Source organism: Equus caballus, chromosome X, assembly GCF_041296265.1.
Source record: "Equus caballus isolate H_3958 breed thoroughbred chromosome X, TB-T2T, whole genome shotgun sequence".
Classification (NCBI taxonomy): domain Eukaryota; kingdom Metazoa; phylum Chordata; class Mammalia; order Perissodactyla; family Equidae; genus Equus; species Equus caballus.
Window position 1 is genome coordinate 143,295,222 of NC_091715.1, and position 26,878 is coordinate 143,322,099.

The 26,878-nt window shown below is 47.2% G+C and overlaps 1 protein-coding gene across 22 annotated transcripts in view; it reads left to right on the forward strand.

Moving 5' to 3' along the window:
* Positions 1-23,034, forward strand: part of NSDHL (NAD(P) dependent steroid dehydrogenase-like) — a 30,554-nt gene extending 7,520 nt beyond the window's left edge. For 10 of the 22 annotated variants that reach the window (XM_070257554.1, XM_005614613.4, XM_070257549.1 and 7 more), the window contains 7 exons: positions 410-521; positions 4,726-4,884; positions 13,047-13,193; positions 16,582-16,710; positions 19,110-19,252; positions 20,581-20,683; positions 22,064-23,034. In XM_070257554.1, coding sequence (XP_070113655.1) covers positions 450-521; positions 4,726-4,884; positions 13,047-13,193; positions 16,582-16,710; positions 19,110-19,252; positions 20,581-20,683; positions 22,064-22,396 — 1,086 coding nt within the window. In that variant the 5' untranslated portion in view covers positions 410-449 and the 3' untranslated portion in view covers positions 22,397-23,034. Of the gene's footprint in view, positions 1-409; positions 558-4,725; positions 4,885-13,046; positions 13,194-16,581; positions 16,711-19,109; positions 19,253-20,580; positions 20,684-22,063 lie in introns of all 22 variants that reach the window. The other 12 variants (XM_005614611.4, XM_001494793.5, XM_070257545.1 and 9 more) reach the window with 2 other exon arrangements.
* The last annotated feature ends 3,844 nt before the right edge of the window (positions 23,035-26,878 follow it).

The window sequence follows — 26,878 nt, forward strand, 5'->3', positions numbered from 1 at the left end:
GGCTGGAACTCAGGACCCCCTAGGTCTGTGCCTTTTCCCTCTGCGCTGCCACAGTCTAATGATCAACACAAGAGAAACAGAATAATCGAAGCATGTGAGTGCCGTGGGAAAAACTGCAGTGCCAGAGGTGTTCTTTTTGTTGTAACTGATGAATGAGGTTATTTAACTGGCTCTCCATTCCGCCTCTAATGCAAGTATATGGTGAGCTATGGGCCCGGTTATGCCCTTCTCTGAGGGAGTAGCCTGCACCACAAGAACGCTAGCTGAGTGCTTCGTCTAAGCCACAGACAGAGTTCAGCTGGTTGTGAAAATTCAGTGGGGAGGGGGCATCCACACAAAATGCTAACAGCTAAAAGATGTTTTGATTTATACAACATAAGTATCTGTCTCTAAATCTGTCTTTAAAAAGAGAAAAGTAGACCACAAACGGGACCATATTTGGAGCTAAAATGGAACAAGCAGCTGATGAGCCAATGAACAACCCGATCACACAGACACATCTGACAGAAAACATTCCAAAAGTGAGTACTGACACCGAAAAGGTCAGCCAAAACCAGGTAAGGGGAAAGTCGAGCACATGCATACTAGTAAGCCATTGATACTTAGCTGTGGGTTAAAAATTGTATTTGGTACATTTATTAATCAATGTCAAATACTGTTTTTTCTATATCAGATATATATCTTTATTTAAGGTATCAGTTACTTATTGCTGTGTAACAGACAGTGTCAGGATGTAGTGATTTAAAACAATGCTCATTTCTTTGTTCACAGTTCTGCAGTTTGGGCTGGGCCTTGGCTGGTCCCCCCGGGCTCATTCAGGCAGCTGCAGTCATGGGAACTCCCTGAGGTGTATGTGCTGGGTGGCCTGACTCACTCACCTGCTGTAACTGCTGGTTGGCAGCTCAGTGCCTCAGTTTGCCTTCACGTGGCCTCCAGTAGGCTAGACCAAGCTTGAAGGCAGAATGGCAAAAGCCTTCCCCAGGGGCATCAAGGGCAGTAACAAGGCCTCCTAAGGTCTACCATTGCAAGTGTCAGAAGGGACTTTAAGGAATTGTCAGGTCTCCTGGAGATTCTTCACATAGATCTGCAAAGGTTTGGTTCAATTCACTTTTTTTTTTTTTGCTGGGAAAGATTCGCCCTGAGCTAACGTCTGTTGCCAATCGTCCTCTTTTTCTCCCCTCCCCAAAGCCCCAGTATGTAGTTGTATATTATAGCTGTAAGTCCTTCTAGTTCTGTGACCTACCGCCACCACATGTCTACTGACAGACAAGTGGTGTGGTTCTGCACCTGGGAACTGAAATCGGACTGCCAAAGCAGAGTGCACCAAATTTTAACCACTAGGCCATCAGGGCTGGCTCTGATTCACTTTTTTTTTTTTTTTTTTTTTTGGTAATGAAGATTCTCCCTGAGCTAACATCCATTGCCAATCCTCCCTTTTTTTTTCTTTTTGCTTGGGGAAGATTAGCCCTGAGCTAACATCTGTGCCAGCCTTCCTCTATTTTTCGTATGTGGGATGCTCCACAGCGTGGCTCATGAGTGGAGTAGGTCCATGCCCAGGATCTGAACCCTTGCCCTCAAAGTGGAGCATGTGGAACTTTAACCACTTGGCCATGAGGCTGCCCCCTGATTCACTTAGTAAATGCTAATTCTCCAGAAATTTAATCATGCCAAGATAAAATGTATTTATATCAAAACCTACAGGAGGTTCCTGTGGGCCACTAGGTCACCGTGGTTTCGGTGGAGAGTAAAGCATCCTCTGTGCCTCTGCGGGTGAGGGTTCATCTGAGATTCTAGTGTTCAGACAAACCAGGAGAGCCCCTTGTCATCTGTAGTTCCTTATTCATATAAATTAGGATTTTACTGATACTTAGCAACCAAAAAAAAGCTAAATTCCAGTGGTTGTATCAATAGTGGTTCTTTCTCATTGATTGACTTTATAGGAAGTAAAAGTTATAAATTTAAACTACTAAAATAAAAAGAGTGCTTGCATCTTAACTTATATATACATTCTGTGTAAGACTTCTCTGAAAAAGGAGCCCACTGCTAAAGACAGAAGAAAACGGGAAAGGTTGGAAGAACCTCAGTGGCCTAGACCAATTTCTTATCTCAAGATCATATTACAATTAAAATAGTCTGTCTAGATGGCTTTCTTTCCTATTCTTAAAACTCTCTCCAGGATGTTGATCTTTTATAGCTCCCCTCAGTAACCCATCCTTAAATCTCATTCCCTGTTCCCAGTCTGGAGTTTCATTCTTACTTGTCGGCATGTGTTCCTTCTTGTCCACTGTGCCCACTTCCCCTGCATCATCCTTAATGGCCATGAAAAGTAAGTGGTTATTTCCCATGATCTCCTATAACTGCATAGCATTATGGGTGTGATTCAAGACATTGTCCCATCACACATCTAACTTCTCTGGAGCAAATGATGATTCCATTCTCATCGTTACAAAACTCTCTGCGGAATAGCCATCGGCCCACTCATTCCAAGAAATATTGGTGCAACATTTCAAAATAAGAAAATAATCCACATCACTCTGTCAGAGAGAATACAGATTGCTCACATTTAAAATCATGAAATGAAATTGCACTGGACATAATAGCAAGGTTATTTGATTTTTCTAAAAATTAGACTCTGCCTTTTGAAACAGCTGTAACTAGAGGTGCCAGATAATATAAACAAGAGAATCTGAAATCCTTTGGGATGCTATCAAAACATGTCTAATTCCGACCCTCTCTGGGCTCAGGCAAACTTTTAGTAAGCCAAGACAAATCAGGTTGCAGAGCAGGGAAGCTTGGAGTTATTCTCAAAAACCGCATGCGGGGCTGGCCCATTGGCATAGTGGTTAAGTTTGCGCACTCCACTTTGGTGGCCTGGGGTTCATGGGTTCAGATCCCAAGCGTGGACCTACATACCGCTCATCAAGCCATGCTGTGGCGGTGTCCCACATACGAAATAGAGGAGGATTGGCACAGATGTTAGCTCAGACAATCTTCCTCACCAAAAAAAAAAAAACAAACACAACACATATGCCTGGACCACTGACTTGGGACAAGGGCAGGAGGGGGGATTGCTGAGAAGGGGATCAAATGGGATTTGGGCATTTTAAGTTGTCTGGGTCCTGGGGAAATCTTAGGAGTTTCAGTCAAGGTGTGAATGATTTAGCTTGGTCTGATGATGTGTATGTGGGAACAAGCAAAACAAAGCGTGGACGAGAAGGGATTGAGAAGATCATTTGAGGGGGTAGAATAGTGAAGCCAGTTAGTTCAGTAGCTTACACATGCCTGAACAAATGATGCTACAGCTGCAGTCCCAGACTCCAGTAAAAATGCCTTTCCAGGTGGGACACCAGGTTGGGAAGGGCAGATCTGTAGAAGGGGCCCTGGCACCCCTTGGGTCTCCTGTGTATCTTAATTGTAGAGGTATTTAAGGAATAAGTAGGGGATTGGTTGGTTGGGTTTTTTGTTTTTGTTTTTGTTTTTTTTTTTAAAGATTTTATTTTTTTCCTTTTTCTCCCCAAAGCCCCCAGGTACATAGTTGCATATTCTTAGTTGTGAGTCCTTCTAGTTGTGGCATGTGGGACGCTGCCTCAGCGTGGTCTGATGAGCAGTGCCATGTCCGCGCCCAGGATTCGAACTGACGAAACACTGGGCCGCCTGCAGCGGAGCGCACGAACTTAACCACTCGGCCACGGGGCCAGCCCCGGTTGGTTGGGTTTTTAATCAGGAACAGAATTTCTTTAACTTAGTTTCTGCTCCCCAACTTTGGTTTATTATTCATGAGCTTAGGAAAAATGGGGGTTTGTCATCTTAAGGAAGCCCAGGTGTGGTTTTAGAAAGACCTCAGGGAGGAAGGATATCACAGGTCCTCTTTTAGGGCCACTTGAAGCCAGCTTATTCAGCATGCAGCAGCCACAAGCTTGCATTGACTCCCTGGAGTCCGACTATTTAAGTGCCTGCGTGTGGTGCTCTGTCCTTCCATTAGCCCCAGTGACCAGAGTTGGAATTTAGCCAAGAAAGTATACATGTTACAGAGGCTGGAATGGAAATACCAAAGCACTCCCCTGATTTGTCAACTTGCTCAGAGCTCGAAGTAGGGAAAGCAAAGCCCTGGGTCAGCTGTATAACAGCTCACCGGTCCTCACTGCAACCTCACCAGGAGACCCCATCAGATGGCAACATGGTCTTAGGTGAATATACTAAGGTGACAAGCCCAAAGCCACACAGTCCAGGCCTGTAGTGGTCGGGGAGGAAAAGGCACTGACTTTCTCCTGCGAGTGTGGAGACTGCTTGCTTCTTTCTGATGTTTTAAGTGCACACTGTCAGTTGAGTGAGTGGCGTGTTTTGTTTTGGTTTGGGAGCAAGAAGGTATCACTTTTGGGTCTTTTGTTTGTTTTTAGATGGTCCAGTTTTGATTGTAGGCAGTTTAATTTCTTTTAGAGATGTCTCCTTTTCCTTTCACTAAACACACAGCATGCATTGGGTCATTCGGTCCAGCCAAAGTCTATCTCAGTATCATTTGCTATCTCTCTTCCCTTCCTACGGATCCCAGGAGAGGAGGCAATAGGACACCAGAATTAGGTAAAGCTTCCAAGTTGGCTCAAGAAGAGTTTCAAATAGACAGAGATGGACCTGCCATTACTGTGGCTCATGACGTGTGAGTCCAGGCTTTTTATAGCTTCCACTTCTCACCACCCTCGTCACCCTGCCATCCCTCTCTTTCCACAGGCCAAGAAATGTACCGTGATCGGGGGTTCTGGGTTCCTAGGACAGCACATGGTGGAGCAGTTGCTTGCAAGAGGCTATGCTGTCAATGTATTCGATATGCGGCAAGGGTTCGACAATCCCCGGGTACAGTTCTTTCTGGGCGACCTCTGCAGCCAACAGGTAAAGACCACCCAGCCTTGCCAATTTCCCACAGGCCCCTGAAGGGAAACCACCAGCCTTCCCCTGCCCAGAGGCCAGCCAAATTGTTGTTTCAAAATTTTTTTTTTACTTTGAAAACTTTTGAAGTTATAGGAAAGAACTTAACATACACCCACATTCTTACTCCTCAGAATAAATAACTGTCATCTCCGTCACTGCTACTCTACTCTGCTGTGCTAGTGTGAAAGCAGCCATGGTCAGTAGGTAAACGAATGGGCATGGCTGTACCAATACAACTTTATTTACAAACAAAGTTGTCCACCAGCTGTAGCGTGCCGACTGCTGCTCCAGAGTCTGTATCCAAAAGTGCAATTGCTGGGTTTCACTTTTTGTAATTGAGATATAATTCACATTCCATAGGTTTCACGTTTTTTAAAGTGCACAATTCAGCAGTTGTTAGTACAGTCAAAAAGTTGTACACTGTCACTACTATCTAATTCCAGAACATTTTCATCACCCAAAAGGAAACCCCAGGCCCATTAGCAGTTGCTCTGCCTTTCTTCTCCTACCCCCCCAGCCCTTGGCAACCACTCACCTCCTCTCTCTGTGGATGTGCCTCTCCTGGACATTTTCTGTACGTGGAATCATACAATAGTTGTCCTTTTGTGACTGGTTTCTTTCACTTAACATAATGTTTTCAAGCTTTACTCATGTCATAAGGGTCTTAATATTTTGCATTTTATTAGATGTTGCCAAATTGCTTGACAAAGCTGCTATGTCAATTTTCCATTCACTCTGGCAGCAGGACAGGATCCCCATTGCTCCACGTCTTTGCTAACACTTGGTGTAGTCAGACTTTTTGGTGTTGCCATTCTGAAGGGTATGAAATGGTACCTGGGCGAGGCTTAGAGTCATGTGCCCTTGTCGATCCTCCTCTGTGAAATGCCTGCCGGTGACCTTTGCCCATTTGTCTCTGGGCCACCCTCTCCTTACAGATCTGTAACTCCTTTCTATTTGATATGCCAATCCCTTGCGTGTTGTACGTGTTGCAGGTGGCTTCCCTCAGCTTCTCCCTGGGCTCTTATTCTTGGCTTTGGTGTTACTTGCCGTAGATTTTTTTATTTGAATTTTAAAGATATGGCTTCCCTTGCATCCCTCTCAAAATCCAGGCTGTTTTCTCTCCACACCTCTGGGCCTGGAGATGTGGTGGAAGTCTTCCTTGTTCGTCTTTGCCACTTCCCTCTGCCCTAAGCTCCCCACAACTTTGAAGACGATACCAGCAGACTGTACGTACCTCAGTACCCTTCCTTGTGGCAGTCATCCACAGCCACCCACTCCCTTTCCCAGGTGACTTCATCTCATTTCTTAGTGATTTTAGCTCCTGCCTAAGGTCAGCCTGGTCATAATTGTTGGTGAGTTCAGTATTCACACAGATGACCCTACTGATACCCTCACCATGGCTTCCTCTCACCTACCCATCTTGGCCTCCACTTCTATTGTCATTCCCTAGACCTGGACCTTGTCATTACCTACAAATGTGTCCTCTCCATGTTCTCATGTGCAAGCGCTCTGCTCTGAGCATCACTTCCTATCTTTCCAGTTCATGCCCTCTAAGATCTCCACACCCACGTAGCCAGCCGTTCCCCACTACCCTCACCTCAGGCGTGTCCTCACTGCGTTGACTCCATGGCCTGCTTGTTCTCCTGCATAACCCTCAGCCCTCTTGGCCCTTTCTTCTCGTTGTATGTATCAGTCAGGATTCTCCAGAAGAACAACCAGTAGGGGTGTGTGGGGTGTGTGTGTGTGTACAGGGAGAGGAAGAGGGAGAGAAAGAGAGAGAATGAGATTTAATTCAAGGACTTGGCTCATGTGATTATGGGGCTGGCGAGTCTGAAATTTACAGGACGGACTGGAAACTCAGGCAGGAGCTGATGCTGCAGTCCTGAGGCAGAATTTCTTCTTACAGAAACCTCAGTTTTCGCTCTTAAGGTCTTCCAACTGATTGGATGTAGCTACCCAAATTATCCAGGATAATCTCCTTTACTTAAAGTCAAGTGATTGTAAATGTTAACCACAGCTGCAAAATGTCTTCAGAGCAACCCCTAGAGTGGCATCTGCTGGAATAACAGAATTGGAACCCAGCCAAGTAGACACATAAACCTCCCCATCGTGTTGTACTTCCTGGGTATAACCTCAGCCCTGGTTAGATCCAATTCTACCTCCTCCCTGGGCAGCTGAACAGGGCTGGAAGAGAAAATACGCACTCGTTGCCTCTTTCTTCGTGGCACGGCCTTCGAGTGGCCCCGTAGTGCCTCCCAGCCCTGTATCCACAGACCTATCTGGGTCCACGCCCTGCGGATGCCTTATCTCTGCAAATGCTCCAGGCACTAGCTAGAGCCCCTCCCTTCTTCCCTGTTCAACACTTCCAGTAGGGACTCTGACCCCTTCTCTTCCACATCAGCGGTTTATCCTTCTCTACCAGATCACAGCCATCGACACACAGATGTGTTGCAGTATCACCCATCTCAAGAAGCCAAAATGCCCTGATGCGAGATCCCACTCCAGCTGCTGCCCCACTTCTCTCTCCCCCTTATAGCAGAGATCAAAGAGCCATTTGTGCTCACCACCTCGGGTTGCTTCCTTCCATTGTCTCATAGAAACACTCCAGCTAGGTCTTCACCAAACAGCTCCTGTCACAGCCACCAGGGACAAAGGGGACCAGATCCAGTGGCCAAGCCTCAGTTCTCATCTGACTGGACCTTCAGCAGCGTCTTACAGTTTCTTCACTTGCCATCTAGGACACCCCACTGGCTTCATTTCTCCTGCCTCACCAATTGCCCCTTCTCAGTCTCCTAATCTCTATAATTTCTAAACTTGGCAGGATCCAGGGCTTCTTCTTGGATCTCTTTTCTTCTCCAAGCACACTCCTTGTCATGGTGAATCTACCCCGGCTCACAGTTTAAATACAATTTAGGAGCTGACAAGCTCCCAGCTTGCAATCTCCAGCCCGTAGCTCTCCTGGCCCTGTATCTATCCAGCTGCCTGCTGGACGTCTCTATTTGGATACCTAATAGACATTTCAAACTTGCCACATCCAAAATTCAGCTCCTGGTTCCCTGCCCCCTAGCCTCTGACAGCAAACCTACTCCTACTAAAGTCTTCTCCATCTCCATAAATGGCCCACCCCATCTTTCTGATTACTTTGGCCTTAGATTCAACCTTGATTCTTTCCTCTCTCGTACCCTCCATCCCATCCATCAGCAAACTTGTTGACTTCACTCTCAGAATAGATCCCCAAACCAGCAACTTCTTACCCCTTCCATTGTTACCACCCTGGTTGAAGCAATCACCCTGTAACACGTAAATCAGATCACAGTGCTCCTCTGTTCAGAAGCCTCCAATGGTGTCTAGTCCTGTTTAGGGGAAACGTAAGGCCATACAGTCACCCACGAGGCACTGCATGGTCTGCCCGCACTACCTCTCTGGCCTCAGCCTGTCCCACACTCCCCGTCATTGCTCTGCTCCAGGCGCGCAGGCCTCCTTACTGCTCCTCAAACTCACCAACCAAGTTTCTGCCTCAAGACCTTTGCACTCACTGCTCTTTCTGGCAGGAATCCTCTGTGTGAGCTACAGAACTTGCTCGCTAAATTCTGTAAATCTCTGACCACCATGCTAAGTAGCAAGGGCCTGTGGACCTCCTTTAGTCTGCTTTTGGTTTCTGTGTAAGACTTGGCTCTAGCTGATGTCCTGTGTGTTTACTTGTTTGTCTGTACCCCCGCTGCCCCTGGAGAATGTAAGCTCCATGAAGGCAAGGACATTGTCTCTCTTGATCACTGCAGTGCCCCCTCAAAGGCGATGAGAGTTCTTTGCAAATTTCAACTATCCTCAAAACTGCACCCCAACTCCCATGCTATTGTTGCTAGTATTTTATTTGCAGATTTTCTTGAACACAAATTTAAAGGGAGACCCACTAGCGTGATGTGTTGTTCTCCAGCAACACTCAGCTGCTCAGGCACCAGCAGGGAGAAGGGGAGAGTGGCGCTTAACCAGGGCCAGAGTTTGCCAGGCCAGTTGGATAAAGGGAGAGAGGGGCAAGGCAAAGATTCTGCTGATGGATCGTGAAGTCGAAGCTAGGGAAGATATGAAGAGGGTGAAGGACAAGCCAGGCATGGACTTTAGAAATGTGTTTTAATGTCAGTCCTTACATTTTGTGTCTCGTATGCCTGAATTCTTCACTCATCAGTACTTCTTGTATCCCATTTCTTTCTTCCAGGTTCCTTTCTCTTCTTGCTGAAGCATTTCCTTTAGCATTCCCCCCAGTGAATATCTAGGGGCAAGAAACTTTCTGAGTCCTTGTCTGCCTGAAAATGTCTTTATTTCACCCTCACTCATAAACGCTAGTTTGGCCGAGGGTGGAGTTTCAGGTTCACAGTTATTCCCCCAACACTCAGTCTGGTCATCGTTCCTTTGTAGGTCATCTGGTTTTCTTCTTGTGGCTTTAGGATTTTCTTTTTTCATTCTTTCTTTTTTTTTTTTTTTTTTTGAGGAAGATTAGCCCTGAGCTAACATCTGCCACCAATCCTGCTCTTTTTGCTGAGGAAGACTGGCCCTGAGCTAACATCCGTGCCCATCTTCCTCTACTTTATATGTGGGATGCCTTCCACAGCATGGCTTGACAAGTGGTGGGTAGCTAGACGCCTGGGATCTAAACCAGCGAATCCTGGGTCACCAAAGTGGAACATGCGAACTTAACCACTGTGCCCCCAGGCCGGCCCCAGGATTTTCTTTTTTATTTTTTATGGTCTGTAGAGAATATGTTGTACGTCTGAGTTTAAGGGTTTTTTTAAAATCCTACTCAATATTTAATGAGCATTTGAAATCTGAGGACTCATGTCCTTCCTCATTTCTGGAGAATTCTTCAAATATTGACTCTACCCCATTCTCTCTTTTCTGTCTTTCTGGAAGCCTTACTGGACATACGGTAGAGTCTTTCATTATATTCTACATGTCTTTTGGTCTCTCTTTCATGTGTTCTTTCTCTTTCTGTCTTTGTAATATTTTATAGATTTCCTCTGTTCTGTATCCACTCACAGCCAGTTTTGTTTCATCTATATCCCCACCCACCCTCAGACTATTTTGAAGCCAATTCTAGATATCATATCATCTTTTTCTGTAAATATTTCAGTATTTGTCTCTAAAAGATGAGGATCCTTTTAAAAAATGCAGTTCCAGGGACCAGCCCAGTGGCACAGCAGTTAAGTTCGCATGCTCTGCTTTGGCGGCCTGGGGTTCATGGGTTTGGATCCCGGGTGCAGACCTACTCACTGCTCATCAAGCTATGCTGTGGCAGTGTCCCGCATACAAAGTAGAGGAAGATTGGCACAGATGTTAGCTCAGTGACAATCTTCCTCAAGCAAAAAGAGGAAGATTGGCAATAGATGTTAGCTCAGGGCCAGTCTTCCTCACAAAAAAAAAAATGCAATTCCATGACCACACATAAAACATATTGACAATTCCTTAATTTCCAGCCAGTGTTCAGATATCCCTGAATGTCTCATAAATGTTTTTGTATAGTTGTCTTTCCAAATAAGGAACCAAAAAGGTCAAAACATTGCAGTTGATTAAAATGTTTGTCTCTTTTAATTTATAAGTTCCTCTTCACATTTTTAAACTTTAGTTTGTTTGTTGACTACTGATGCTTCTTAGAAATCATGTTTATTGTCCTGTACCATTTCCCATGGTTTGCATTTTGCAGATTGGATCCCCACGGTGTTGTTTGACATGGCCCTCTGTCCTCCAGTATTTCCTGCAGACTGGTAGATCAGGGGACTGAGCTGTCCATAAGGCAGACTTAGTACAGAAATGGGGAATGTACATAACTTATTAATAATTTTTATATTGATTACATGTTGAAATGATAACATTTGGGTATATTATATTAAAATACATTAGAATTATCTTCACCTGTTTCTTTTTACCTTTTTAATGTGACTACTACAAAATGTAAAGTCACATCTGTGCCTCGTATTATATTTCTGGAGGATTAAAGGCTGGATCTGACTCTAGTTCAGTTTTTCCCTCTGGGGCATCATGGATTGATACCCCAATAGCAATAAGTACACTTATTGCTCAGATTTTGATTTCTATACCCAATTGCCCATAAAAGGAACCAGGGATCCTTGGGAAGATAGCCTATTCAGGACTCTGGGGCGGGGGTAGTACAAGGTGAGCCTGGGACATTTTCTTAGGACAAAATTAACAAAGTGCCCCAAAACTAATGAGAACATGTCAAAAGGACACAGGAACCAACTTGAGGAGCCTCCACTGGCCAAATTTGAGACATTTTGAGCATTTTGAGCCTTGAAAAAGATAATAGTAGTAGATTAGAATGCATTGAATAAAAAAAGAATCTATGCATCTATAGAAATACTAAAAAGAAAAATTAGGGTGGATGAAGGGGAAATTCTACATTACAAAGGAATGCCAACTAATAAAAGTAAAAAGAACACTAGAATTAGAATTTCACCATTTTGCACCCAGTACATTAATAAAGGTTCCAGGCAAGGATCGTCGCTGAATGCTGGAATCAATCGGTGGAAGGTTGCTGGGGAGTAAGATTTTTACACGGTCTCAAATGATCACCCCACGGATTATTTTTTAATTACGGGGGGAAAGACACCTTCTTGATGGCCAGAGTCTGACAGGCATCACCTTAATCAAGTGATCAGTGTCAACCTCACCACCAATGGGACAAAGTGCCATCTTGTGCCTCCTGAGGTGATGCCCAAGAAGGCATGTTCTTGCCAGAGTATGAAGCCTGAATCTAATGAGGAAACAGACTAATCCAAACTGAGGACACACTAAAATAACTGACCTGGAAAGACAAACAAAGGAAAGATAGGGAGACTGTTCCAGATTCAAAGGGACAGAAGAGATGTGAGGACTAAATACGTAGTGTGTGATCCATGATTAGATCCTGGATCCAAATGTAAAAACAGCTATAGGGGACATTACTGGGGAAATTTGGATATAGACTAATTATTGGATAAGAGTGTCCCCATCTGTTACGTTTCTTGCATTTGATTATTTTGTGGTCACTTAGGAGGGTGTCTTTGTTCTTAGGAGATGCCTGGTGAAGAGTTTAGAGGCCAAGCGGCACGATGTCTGCCACTTCCTCTCGAATGGTTTCAGAAAAAGAAATAGTATGTCTGTGTGTATCTACATGGAGAAAATTGTGGCAAAATACTAATAATAAGTGAATCTAGGCGCATAATTCATGGTTGTCTTTCTTTTGGTAATATTAGCATCTATTGATGACCATTCCTAGATCTTATTGCTTAATTAAGGTTTTGCAAAATAGGACATGCTATCATTCTTTGTTTCTTAGCTCAAATGTTTGTACCTTATGCAGGTTCAATGCTTGACTCTTACTGTTTATTTACCAGTTTGCAGAAGGAATTCTTGTTCTTACTGGTGATCAAATTTTCCCTTCTTTGGCCAGTGAGAGTCTCTTCAAGTTGGCTCTTGAGTCCTTTTAACAGGACCCCAGGAGTCTTGACTAGCTTCCTTCCTTTCTGCTCCGATGGGGTTTTCTGGCTCATCTTGTCGTTTTCCTACCCCGGATCAGCAATAAGTCATTGCTCTCAGGAGCCCTGGCTCCTTTAGCAGTAAATTAAACGTCCCTATTTTCAGTCCCTTTCAGGTTGCTGTTTTCCGTCTCGTTTCACAGACAGAAGTACTCCTGTGTATTGGCCATTTACACCGTCTTTCATGGTGTGGGACTTGTTCATATGATTCATAATTTGTACCTGTGAGCTCCTCTTCCCCAGGAGTTTTTTTCCCCAGGTGCCTTGAATTGTTCCCCCACCACCGCCCCCCCAAGTGGGGCACAGAGGCACAGGTGTTGCCTCTTTCTGGATCCCACAGGCTTCTCATGTCCCAAACCAGTTTTTTTATTAGGGACCAGTTAACGGGAAGGAGGCGATTAAAGGGACAACATGGTTTCTATCCCATGTACTTCTGTATTGTTTGAATCTTTTACAATGAGAATGTATTTCCGTGTTAATTGTAGACTTATAAAAGGGCAAGACAGCTCCACCTATGGATTGGAGAGGAGGAATGGGAGGAGGCTGTTTCCTTGCCTAGAGCAGGAATGATCTTTTTGTCTTCGTTTGCTTTTCCAGGATCTGTACCCAGCTCTGAAAGGAGTAAGCACAGTTTTCCACTGTGCATCACCCTCACCATCCAGTAACGACAAGGAGCTCTTTTATAGAGTGAATCACATTGGCACCAAGAATGTCATTGAAACTTGTAAAGAGGCTGGGGTTCAGGTAAGGGGAAAGCTGGAGTGAGTGCTGTCAGGAACATGTGATGGCCCTTTCTAAGTGTATGGGGGCCAGGGTTCTTGCTCTCTTCCTGGGCCTAGCCAGGCTTGCTTCCTAAAGTATTACAACGATCCTATAAATTAAGCCCTAGGAGCTGCTGGGCCAGTTTGAGATGTAATATTCCAACTGCATCTGAATAGACCATCTGAGGACCCTAAGGCTTAGTATTACTCTTTACTCAAAGAGCTACAAAATGTAAAATATTGCTTAAATTTTTAATTGTGGTAAAATATATAGACAACATCAAATTTACCTTTTTAACCATTTTTAAGATTACAGTTCAGGGGCATCAAGTGCATTCACATTGCTGCGCAGCCATCCCCACCATCCATCCCCAGAACCTTCCATCTTCCCAAGCTGAAACTCTGTCCCCATGAACCACTACCTACTGTCACCCGCGTCCTCCTTTCTGTCTCTATGAATCTGACTTCTCTAGGGACCTCATACAGATGGAATCATACAGCAGCTGTCCTTTTGTGTCTGGCTTATTTCACATAGCATGATGTCCCCAAGGTCCATCCAGGTTGTAGCACAGGTCAGAATGTCCTTCCTTTTAAGGCGGAACAGCATTCCATTGTGTGGATGGACCACGTTTTGTTCATCCGTTCACCTGTCGATGGGCACTTGGGTTGCTTCCGCCTTTTGGCGACTGTGAATCATGCCCCTGTGAACATGAGGGTGCAAATATCTGTTCCAGTCTCTGCTTTTAATTCTTTTGGGTAAATACCCAGAAGTGGAATTCCTGGATCACATGGTAATTCTGTTTAGCCTTTTAAGGAACCGCCATGCTATTTTCCTGACCTTGCTTATATTTTCAAAGAAAAACAAACTGTATTTACTTTTAGCCAATAGAAACCTGTTATAACTCAGACCCGAGGGGATCCGAATTTCCACAATGTCATAAATTGCTGTGTTGTTATAAATCCTGGTTCTCAGGATCACCTTTATGGGGCACCAGCCACTGGACAAAACAGCTCCCTGTCAGCCAGGCACCCCGCCCTCACAGTGATGCATGCAAAGTGAGCCAGGGGCTTTAGGTCCCAGCAGTCCCTGGTGCCGTCAGCCCGCCCCAGCATCATCAGCCAGCCCACCAAGAACAGGCCAGGAAAGAGCTTTTCTGGGCTCCGTGCCCTGGAAAAGATCAGTTATCCTGGTAAGGACCCCTTATACTTTGCAAATGGCAAGACACTTTGCCCTGCATTTGTCACCTGATTTGCCTCTCGTTAGGTAACCAGGAGCTACTAATATCATTTAATAGGTGAGAAACCAGGTTTTGAAGGCTAAGTGATGTCTCTTTGCTAGTAAGTGAAAGAGGTGGGATTCGAATCAGACCCTCTGGTGCCAAATGCCAGACTCCCTACTCTCTACTGTGCTTGTATAAATGGAGCTGGTGAATTACACTGCTGCTGTTTTTTTAAATGGAATATCTCAGGCATCCAGAAAAGATTCAAGAATAATCTAGTCTCAGTACTCTCATCACAGCATTTACAGAACAGTATCACTGGTAGAGTTGAAGCCCCATGTGCACCCATCCTTGCTGCCGTTGCTGCCCGTCCCCACCCACAAGGACCACTCTTCTGAATGTGGGTTTATTTCTATTTGCCCCATGTGCAGCCAGTATAAGGTCTTGGGATGCATATTATAAAATTGTATAAAAATGATATCATATTGAATGTATCTTCCTGCAACTTGCTTTTGTCCCCAGCATTATGTTTTTGAGATTTATCCATCTTGATATATGTAGCTCCACTACATTCATGGAAGTGGCAGGATAGCTTAGTGGGTGACAGTGCTGGAAATCATTTTGTGTGTTGTATTTAGGGAACATTTCCCAACACTGAGATCAAGATTGTTTAATGTGGTTTTTTTTTCCTCAAAGGTTTAAAATTTTACTTCCCACATTTAAATCTTTAATCCACCAGGAATTTATGTTTGCATATAGTCTGGGGTAGAGATTGAATCTTTTGTTGTTCAGCACCATTTACTGTGTGATTCGTTCTTTCCCCACTGTTCAGCACCCCAGCCAGCAGGTCTCAGGTGCTGGTGCCTTGCATGCGTCTATTCCTGGCTCTCTTTCCCTCTCTGCTGGTCTCTGTCTGTGCCCGTGCCACTGTGCTGTGCCACTAAGTAAGCCTCAGGATGACTCTCAGTATGTGGTAGGACAAGTCACTCCCCAGCCATGTTCTTCAGAATTCGAATGCCTGGCTAATCTTAGCCCTTTGCTCATCCATCAACATTTTAGAATCAGCTATCAAGTTCCTTGATAAAGCCTGTTGGCATTGTTATTGTAATTGCATCAAACTTAAAGGTAATTTGGGAGAAAATTGACATCTTTCTGATATTGAGTCTTCCCACCCATAAATATGTAATATTTCTATCTCTCTTTAATGCTTTTCAATAGAGTTTTATACTTTATCTCATAAAGGTTTTACACATCTTTTGTTAAATTTTTTCCTATATACCTCATTTTTGGTTATTGAAATACTATCTTTCCTATTACATTTTCAATTGCTAATGCAGATGAACAGTTAATTTTTGTATATTAATTAATTAATTTTTGTATATTGATTCTGTACTTCGCAACTTTGCTAAACTCTAATATTTTCTGTATGTTCATGGTGTTTTCTATGTAGACGTTTCCAACATCTATGAATGGTGGTAGTTTGGTTTCTTCTTTCCAAATCATTATGCCTTGTTGTTTGTCTTATCCTACCACCGTGGCTAGGACTTCCAGTACAATGTTGCATGCAAGTTTATGATTGGACTTCCGGTCCAATCATAAAGATATGATTGGAGCTACTGATGTTCAGTGTTGGATGAGCTGCCCTTAACCAGAGGGCTGCAAGCTGGGGAGCATCTTCCTTTCAAGTAGCATTTCTCCAGTGGGTGTGTGCATGCATACATGTGCTGACATGCCAGGGTTTGTATCAGAATCACCAGGGGTCTTTTTCAGACAGACTCCCTCGCTCGAAGTTTGTGGGCTCTCCTTCCCACATGGAGAGTCACTCCCATAGTGAGGTAATCATGGAGGATGGAAGTCTGTCCTATCCCTCAGCTGTGTGGAAGAGAAAAAAAATGTGAAATCCACTGTTTTAGAATGCAGTACCATAGTGTGTCTCAAATCCATGTAGCTGCAAAACATAGTGGTCTTTCGATTATTCTAGAAAGGCCTGAAAAGTGAAGGCATTGCAATAAATAACTTGTGTGATGCCTTGCATATGAGGGTCATGAACAGGTGCTGTTTGATTTTCTTTCTTAGGTGGCCATCAGAGTGTTTAAATAGTGATGATTCCTGACTCGTTTTTTTTTTTAATCTTCCTTTCTCCTCTGCCAGAAACTCATTTTAACCAGCAGTGCCAGTGTCATCTTTGAGGGCGTCGACATCAAGAATGGAACCGAAGACCTCCCTTATGCCGTGAACCCCATTGACTACTACACGGAGACGAAGATCTTACAGGAGAGAGTGCGTACCTGATAATTGGTGGAGTGAGTGACAAGCGAGTTCTGTGAACATCTGAAGGGTTTAGAGTCTTAAGAACATATGAAGTTAGTATTCTGAGGCCTAGGTAGCTAACTTGGGAAGTAAAATTTGTGGATGAAATTCAATTTTAAAAATAATAACAAAATAGCTTAATGTACCTTCCTGAGGTTGTGCAGCTAGTAGGTGGCTAAACCCGGGCAGTTTAGCTCCAGGGCCTGCGCTCAACCTCTGCACCATACAAGCTTACTCAGGTGCTATAGAAATCAGAAATCCAGGCAATTTATGATGGTCCAAAGCGTGCAGGCAGAACTTGGGCTTAACACACGAGTGTGTTTTCATTTGAAAACTCCTTCCTAGTGGCACTCTTGTCCCCCTCCCTTTTTTTTAAATTAAACAATAGAAGGATATTGCTTTGTTTTAAGGAAGAGTACTTTTCCACTTGGCAAACCGGCTTTGCCAGGGAGCACCTGGTTTTAGCAGCAGTCTGGGTTAACGGGCACCAAGCCTTCAGACTGCAGGGCTCCTGCCAGCAGCTAGCTCCAGGTCTACCATACAGAGAGAATATTATCCAGGGGACATCCTCACCTGGAGGCCATGGATGCTCATCGGCCACAGCCAGCTTGCTTTAGCTGGGTAGCTGTGAGTTTCCTGCTGTAGGTGTTTGCAGCATGTCACACCCACTGAGGTTTCCTTTTGCAGCCAGCATACATTAAACCAGAGCTTAGCACCAAATTGACCTGAATCCCCTGCACTGCCTGAGAGCCAGCTACCTCCCAGGTGTTTGCTATTACTCCAGCTCAGAAGGTCCCAGAAGAGCTCGTCTGCAGGGAGACATGAGGGCCTCCCAGTCCAGGGGGTGGAGGCCTGGCCTTTGCAAGCGCCAATCCTCTCTCTGCCATTCTGCTCCTTGGAGTGCAGAGAGCCTCACAGAGCTGCCACCATCTTAGACTTGACCCAGGGAGCACTGAAGCTTCCGCTGGGCCCTGTGCACTCTCATCCAAGGCTCCTGGGACTCGCACCCTCTGGGCTCAGGAGCTCCAAGTGGCAGCCTTGGCTCAGGCCGTCGGTGTCTTGCCTGCATTGACTTTTGAGTGCTCAACTGGAAGTAAGCAAAGCCTGTGAACGCCTCCAGCCGTGACCCTCCTGGGACCTCCTGTCAGCCGCGGTTGGTGCACATTAGCTCACTGTTGCCTTTCAGACCTCCTGACTGATAATGAATGGAATGTGGTGTTGATCTAGGACTCTTTCAACTCTCTTCTCTTTAGTAACAGAGATGAGCCTTGTCAGAGGGCATTTGAAGGCTTATCTAGTCATTTCCTCCATTGCCATGGGGACCAGAGACCTGGCAGGAAGAGGAGGGGCAGCTCTGGGAATCTCTTGCGAGACTGCTTCTCCATTGTTGGGTTGCTCCCATCATTATAAACTCAATCAACAAGTAGCTTAAATTCAGTGGGACCAAAACATTTAAAGAATTGTGCCACCATAGAGTAGAAATCCTAGGTGAGGTGACAGAATAACTATGCTTATCAAGCGTACACTTACTGAAACAGTTGACGTGGGCCATCTCGTTTAATGGGCACACAGCCCCATCAGGGGAGGTACTGTCATGTTCCCTATTTTTGCCAATGACATAACAAATTCTTCAGAAAGTTTTGTTGCTTTTGAGGCAAAACCTGTTTCTCTGTACTTTAAGCCCATAAGTTCTGGTTCGTCCATTAAGCCACACAGAACCCATCTTTCCTCTCTTCCTGACAGTGGATAACGGGAATAGTGGCTGCCCCTTCTTGAGCACTTACTAGCTACTAGGCGCTGCTCTGAGGACTTCCCCTGTGTTGGCTCATCTCTTTAGCTCCCCAGTCTCTGCCCTGCTTCTCCCAGACCCTTCACCTTCTCAGTCCCTTCTTCCTAGCCCACTTGGATCCATCAGAATCCCTTCGTAGGAGGTGGTACTCAGAACTGACCTGAACACCCCAGGACTGGTGGAAAAGCACACTCGACACATGGAGCTTTAATGAGGAGCCCCTTTGCTGGCGGCAGCCTCACTGGAAGCTCACAGCTAACTCATTAGCCGGAACCCGCAGATCTTTTCCACAGACTGCTGCCAAGGCTCACGTTCCCCTGGCTGCTCTTGTGCATTTTAGTCTTTGAACCCAGACCCAGGCTTTTCTGTTTGATTGTGCTGGTTTGACCCAGCTGTCTCTCCTGCGTTTGCACATGTTGAGCTTAGTGCTGGGGAATGGCATAGAGAAGTAGCCCAGAATCATACTGGTCACCGATGGTCTTCAGCCCAAGGCAGCAGGCGACGTCCGTGTCCCCTGTGAGAGGTGCTGCTCCCCGGGTGCTGCGCCGTCTGCAGTGGACACACTCCTTCTCTCCTACAGGCCGTCCTGGGCGCCAATGATCCAGAGAGGAATTTCTTAACCACAGCCATCCGCCCTCATGGCATTTTCGGCCCAAGGGACCCCCAGCTGGTCCCCATCCTCATCGAAGCAGCCCAGAAGGGCAAGATGAAGTTTGTGATTGGGTAGGTCGGTTGCTCTTCTCCGTGCCTCCCTGAACCTGCTGCAGCAGGCATCAGTCACGTTCAGAGAGCACTTTGTCCGCGCTTTTCTTATGTGGGCTTCTTCACTGCCCTCTATAGTCCACAAACTGGGGGGCTGAAAACAACGGAAATGGATTCTCTTCTAGTGCTGGAGGCCAGAAGTCCAAGATCAAGGTATGGGCAAGGTTGGTTCCTTCTGGAGACTCTGAGGGAACAGCTGTCCCAGGCCAGGGTTGGCTCCTTCTGGAGACTCTGAGGGAACAGCTGTCCCAGGCCTTTCTCCTGGCTCAGGTGGTGGCTGCAGTCCTTGGCGTTCCTTGGCTTGTAGATTCATCACTCCATCTCTGTCTCCATCTTCACATGGCCTTCTCCCTATTTGTCTGTGTCCAAATTTCCCTCTTCTTATAAGGACACCACCCATTGGATTTAGGACTAACCCTACTCCAGTACAACCTCATCTTAACTTGATTACATGTGTAAAGACCCTATTTCCAAATAAGGTCATATTCACAGGTTCCAGGGGCCATGAATTTTGGGAGGACCTTAATCAACCCAGTACACCCTCTTAGGTAGGCTGGGAAAATATTTGTGTCCCTGCTTGGAAATTGAGGAAACAGGCTCAGAGGCGAAAGACTGGCCCAGGTCAAGGGCCAGGCCCTCGACTTTCCTTGCATCTAGGAAGGCAGGTGGAGGTACTAATAACAATCCTCGAGGAAAGTGCAGGTGGAGGTACCTCTGCAGGTGGTGACAGAGTGTAGCCATCTCCCCAGTACGCCTTCTCTTCCTTCCTTCCTTTTCTCCCTGTGTTTCCCCCGCTTATCTTTGTACCTTGCCGCCTGGCCTCCTTGCCTCTTGCTTGGCCTCCTTGCCGCTCTGCCTTATTGCTCTGAGGGATTAGAAAGAGATGATAGGAAAGTGTGAGGCCAGAGCAAGGCATGAACTCAAGGGTATCCTGGAAGGAGCTGAAGAGCTGCTACCCAGATTAGAGCCCAGAGCAGACAGCACCAGTGTTGGCCACGCTGGGGTAGGGCAGGCAGGGCACCAGGCTTTCAGATTCATTGGTTGGCTCTTACCTATCCCACTGCCCCTGAGGGCCCCAGGAACCCTGGCCCCCTGTACATCTTTAACTGTCACAGATATCCAGGTGCGCCAGGGACTGGCGTTGCCAAGGCAGATAGCAGCCATTCTCCAGGTAGCAGCCTATTGAATGCTGAGACTAGGGAGCAGCCCTGGTTCCATGTATTGGGGTCCCACTGGGCATGCAGCTGAGTGCTCCCAGCATGATGGAACCATTCCCTGTACGCCCGCAGAAACGGCAAGAACTTGGTGGACTTCACCTTCGTGGAGAACGTGGTCCACGGACACATCCTGGCTGCAGAGCACCTCTCCCAAGACACGACCTTGGGTGGGAAGGTAAGGTGCCTGCCTCTCCCAGCTCACCGGTGGCTGGCTTGCCACATCCTACCCCTGCACTTTTGCCCGTCTGGATTTCTTCTCCCTGTGATTGGATTCACTGGCAAATTGTCTCCATGGTCCTGCATCCTGGCAGACCTGCTTTAGTGTCCCAGTGGGCCAATGTTGAGCCTCTCTGGTAGGGAGTGTGGTGTCATCACAGCACCACATCGCTTGGGGCATCCTGACTCCGGAGCCGATGAGCTGGGGTTGAATAGAGATTCAGGACCCGGTTCTCCATGTCACGTGACCTGGCTACCCACTGTGGCCGTGGCTACTCCTGGCAGGGTCCCATGTATGTTGGCCGGGGTGCCTGCTACTCACCTGTTCTCCCAGTCATTCCAGAAGTCTCCATTTTCTCCCTCATCACCTACCCATGCTCACACCTCTCACCACCCAGAGGGATGGATGTATCTGAATCTCCTGGTGTTTGGCACCTGGTGGGCTGAGTGGGCATGTGGGAGGTGGTCAGCTTTGATGCAGAGAAAAGAGAGCACCCTCGGGCTCCCTTGCCCTTTCCTTCTGCTCCTAGGGCCCCCGTTTTCCCTGCTTCTCACTCCTACCTTTGGAATCCCCCAATTTGGGCCTCATTTTTTTCTCTTGGACCCCTGCCATTTTCCCACTCCTGTAACTCTTAGGGTGGTGGGGGGAGGGTGGGTATGTCACAGCACATTTGAGAAATGTAATATGACCTGTTTGTTGCATCTGAGGATAAGAAGATAAGTTTTACCATGATTAACACAATTATTAAGTTAAATTAACAAACATGCCTTCCCAAGTGCAGTCTAACCTTCACTGAGAATCCTGGCCCATAGATGAAACTGTCCTCACCTTCCCTCTCTAGACCTTAAAGCTGCCCATAGCTGCACATCGAAAAAGTGGCTCTAGGGGCCGGCCCGGTGATGTAGTGGTTAAGTCCACATGCTCTGCTTCAGTGGCCCCGGGTTTGCAGTTTCGGATCCCAGGTGCAGACCTATACACTGCTCATCAAGCCATGCTGAGGCAGCGTCCCACATGCAAAATAGAGAAAGATGGGCACAGATGTTAGCTTAGCAACAATCTTCCTCACAAAAAAAAAAAAAAGGTGGCTCTGCCGCCAGCTGACATTGATGGATTTGAGGACCATGTGAAATGCTGCACTCTACCTAGGCTTACTATCCACCTCACTTTGGAGCAGCCCTGCACAGCAACTGGGGTGGGCAGGCAGGGAGTGGCCACTGGTGTCCCAAAATACTGGTCCTGGGCTGAGCCAGCAGCTTGCGGCTGAGCTCTGTATTCCAAGCACAGCCTGCTCACCCCTCCAGCTGGGGAGCAGTTTCTAACTTCTTGTTCTCTCTCCAGGCATTTCACATCACCAATGATGAACCCATCCCTTTCTGGACGTTCCTGTCCCGCATCCTGACAGGCCTCAATTACGAGGCCCCCAAGTACCACATCCCCTACTGGGTGGCCTACTACCTGGCCGTCCTGCTGTCCCTCTTGGTGACAGTAATCAGTCCTCTCATCCAGCTCCAGCCCACTTTCACACCGATGCGGGTCGCACTGGCCGGCACATTCCACTACTACAGCTGCGAGAGAGCCAAAAAGCTCATGGGCTACCGGCCCCTGGTCACCATGGATGAGGCTGTGGAAAGGACTGTGCAGAGTTTTCACCACCTGCGGAAGGTCGAGTGAGGCACCTGGAGACTGGGCCCTCTCAATGCATTCCCCCGCTGCTAACTCTCTCCCCTGTGGGCCAATAAACTAACCCCCAAATGAGTTTTTTTGAGCTTAGGTCTCCTGCCAGTTAGATGAGAACACACCCAACCCTTCCGTGACCGCAAGTGTGACAAAAACAGTAGACATTTCTTCCTTCAGAGGACTGGATTTGGATTTCTTAAAGCACGAAGTTTCACAGGCTACTGTTTTGCATTCTCTCTCCCTCTCCATCCTCCCCCCCATGCACTCCCCTCTCTCCTAGGTTCCTTATCATTCCCGTGTCCTTGTACATAATCAAGGAAGCTATAGGGAAGACACAACCCATTTGCTAATTGAGGATGGGGAACTAGATTTATTTCCATGGGAACCATCACAACTAGCCTTGAAGAAAAGTAGAAGTTATAAACACATGGTGAGACTTCAAATGTACATTTCAAATAGAGTTTAGAGCAAAAACTCAAAAAGCTTAAATAGCTGTAGCCCTCCCTGCGGAGTCCCCAGGGGGAAAGGACTGCACCTCCTTACATGCTTGCAAGTTCTCTGTCAGGTACAGCTGCGTACTTCCCTGCATTGTTTGTTCATAAAACATTGTTTCATGGACACATTTCTCTTTATCAACGGAGTCCCGTTGTCCTTTTTTGTGGTAAGGTGGTGGTCTGCCCCAGTGGCATGCTATTTCAGCTCTTTAGTTCCTCCTAACACGGGATGTCGCACTGGTTCACAGTAAGCCATTGAAAAGGTCAGGGAGAAGAGAGCCTCTATCTGCTTGGAGTTCGGGTAGAAACTCCCCGAGATGGGCTACCTCCCTGTAGCTCCTGCTCATAGACCCTTCAGGCCAATTTCTGAAAGGCATAGCACATATAATGATTCAGCGATCTGCCTCTTCTGGTGATGTTCTTTCTACAGAACCTGATTTCTTCTCACACGAATTGAAATGTAATTGTAAAGACTTCTGTTTTCTCCTCTGCCTTTGTCCAAGGGTGGGGAGGCTGCTGGGGAGACTGGAATAAAGTGAAGATATTGTGCGTGCAGCATCACCCCCACCAGAGGAGACAGCGCTAAGCTGATGGGGCAGAGGGCACAAACAAATAAAACACGGTCTTTGCCCCCGAGGCACTTAGAATAGGGCAGTTAAGATAGTTCAAAAGCCCCTATAATACCAGGCAGGAAATGATACACCACTGGAGACAAGGTGGTATAAGTTCAGAGGAAGGAGACATGGCTTCCAGCCAAGACTGTCAGAAAGGCCTCCCTGGAGCAGGTGATAGCACTGAGTTGGACCTCGAAGGATGGATAGTAGGGGCAGACCCCTAGGTGGCATTTCAGGCTAAAAGGTCAGGTTCACAGTCAGTGGCTTGTCATAGTTTCATTAGCAGTGTATTGTCTTCTCAGACTCAGTGAAGGACAGAGGTGACCAGCCTGGCTTGGGGTGGGGGGGCATGCAGCAGTGGGAGGTCAGTTGGCCTGAAGAGGTAGGCAGGTCAAGATGCCCCCTGGATGCCAAGCCAAGGGGGCTGAACTTTATCCTGTAGGCATGGGAAACCATTGACCGTTTAAGCAATGGAGGGCAAAAATCAAGAAACATCCTGGCCACCCTACGTAGAACCTGAGAGCAGATACGAAGTAACCAGAGTCCAAGCAATGAGGCAGCCACGGCAATAGAAATTAAGTCTTAAGTGGAAGCGCCTGGACAGGAGTCAGTTCTCGTTTCCTGTGAGGGGTGAGAGAGGGAGGAGGCCGGCGTGGAGGGGAAGTTTTCAGAGCTGCTGGGAGGAGGGTCTCAGGCCTGGAAAAGGGAGGCTGGCAGACGTTGCTGAGGAGCACCAAGGACTAATGCCCTGGGCTTCGGCCTCCCAGCTTTCCTGGGAAAATGCTAACAGCTGCCTCAACAAAAGATGTCTCTTGTGTAACTCCAGCCTGTCCAATTCCTTCCTAGCTTCTACTTTCTCAGGGAATGTCTTCTCTGCTCACCCATTTTGTTCAGCTGTTCATTTTACACATTTGTTGGGCACGGCCTGGAGCTGACATTTCTAGTAGGGCCATGCAAATCAGTACATGATTGGAAACGGACAAGTTCCAGAAAGGAAAAGTGTGGGATGCTATGGGAGGGAGAGCAGGCTGTGAGTGAACCTGGCCCAGGTGGAAAGGGGGCACAACAGCCACAGAAGGTTTACAAAGGAAGCAGTGTCAGCTCACGTCAGAAAGGTGAAAGTTAATTAGGTGGCTTGGGGAGCTCTCTAGACAGACCTTGAGCCCCAGGGGGCAAAGGGCCACCCTCCCCACCTGCCCAGCAAGGGCCTTTGCCACTGCTCCTTCCTCTGTCCTGCATTCCTGACCCACACCTATGGCACCCCACTGAGAACTTGTTAGAAACTATTGGCCTGCCCTCCAGACCTACTGAACTGGGACTTGACTAGGCGTGGGCCCGGCACTCTGTTCACAAGCCCCACTGATGGTTCTGAATCACTGAAGTGGCCTCCCACCAGATCACTGAGCCCAACTGGAACCTCACCTCGGCCACTGCAAGACTGAACTTGCCCTGTTCACAGGCCCAAATCCCTGGGCCACCCCGACTCGTTCCTCACAGCCTTGCAGCACACCTCCCGAAAATGCCTCCTTGAGAACCACCCCAGGCCTGCACCTCTCCCCTGTGGCACATCGGTCTGTAGAATCTGGCCGAAGAGAAGGCAGTTCTCTCCAGCTTGGGGACAGTTCAGCATGTTCACTGGGGAGAGCTCTCATTTCAGGCCCTCTTTCCTCCCCATTGGTGCTGACCTAGTTCAGCCCCTGGCCCCGTCTGCACCTGGGTCAGGTGTCCTGGGACAGCCAGGCTGATCTGTTTGCCTCCTCCGATCCAGCCTCTACGCACATCCAGGGTATCCTTCCTAAAACAGGCCTGGATCCTGCCTCTCCTCTGCCAAAAACACGTCAGTGGGTCCCAATTTTCTCCTGAACACATTCTGCAGCCAATCCATCATGGCCTGTGCCCAGCCCCTTTCCGGCTGCTTCCACTGGGCTTCACACCTGCCGTGCTCCAGCCAAACTGCTCATTCCCTGTCATCCATCCCCTCGCTCAGGTTGTTCTAGCTGCCTGCAATGTCCTCTCTCCCATGTGTCCCCAGGTCCAGAATGGCCAGCTCCCTTTCCACCAAAAAGCCTACCCTAACCCAACTGGAAATCATCTCTTTTCTCTGAGCTCCCAGCCTGTGGCTCTCAGTCTTTGCCTCATTTAGCGTAATCCTTCTTGTGCTTTCTTTCACGGCCACCAGGCCAGGAGCTCTTCAAAGACAGAACCAACCAGTGTCCTCACAGCACAGAGTGGGTGCTCAAGAAAGCCAGGTAACCAACTGGCTGGCCTGGAATCCTAGAGTAACAGCAGCAAAAAAAGGAAACAGCCCAACAAGTGGGGGACAGAGCTTCCAGGCCGGGCATTTTTGTGTGGGTTTGGGAGGTTTTTGAACCCCATAAACTGGACGCAGCCTTTGGGGCATCTGTGAGTATGTCTTTTGGCAGGAGAGGGCACGTAGCTGTCATCAGCTTTCAAAGATGTCTGTGGTCCAAAATTTGAACCAGCGAGGTGGGGGCCAACAACTGTGGGGAAGCCCACTTTGGAGGGAGGAGACAGGAGAGACAAGCTGAGGGAGCAGATGCCAGAGAGGAGCTCCTAGGCCTCATCAGCATCCCCGTCTGTGGGTGTTCCTGGACCAGGAGGTACCTGTGGCCACCTGTTCCATCTGTGGAGGTCATGACTCCAAAGCAGGGAAGGACTGGAACCCATGTTCCAGGCTGGCTTGGCAGACAGGACAGGAAGGGTTGAGGCCTTTGGCCACAGCCCTGCAAGCTCTGATGTGCATTTCTATCCACTGACAAGGAGCTCTAGGCTTCTTCTCTCCTTGCTGTGTGAGACAGCCCTTGCTGGTAGAAAGTTCGCCCTTCGGCTGAACTGAAATACCTCTCAATGCGACTTGCCTTGCCTTGCCTTTCCACCCAACCCCAACAAGCTAGCTTACAAGCTCCTCGCGACTCCTCAGCTGCATTCTCCTCTGTACAGCTTGCCTCGGCATATCTGGTCCTGCTGGGCCCACAGCCTCCGCTTCTCTCTTCTTTTTTTTTATATTTTTTATTTATTTGTTTGTTTATTATTTATTTATTTATTATCTATTTTCTGAGGAAGAGTCACCCTGAGCTAACATCTGTTGCCAATCTTCCTCTTTTTTGCTTGAAGAAGATTGTCCCTGAACTAACACCTGTGCCAATCTTCCACTATTTTGTATGTGGGACACAACCACGGCATAGATGCCAATAAGTGGTGTAGGTCTGCACCCGGGAACCAAGCCCACACTGCCAAAGCAGAGCATGCCAAACTTAACCACTAGGCCAGGGAGCCGGTCCTCTGCCTCCTCTTCTTTCAAACTTCACGTCCGACATTGTTTCTTCTTTGCAGCTTCCCCCCATGAA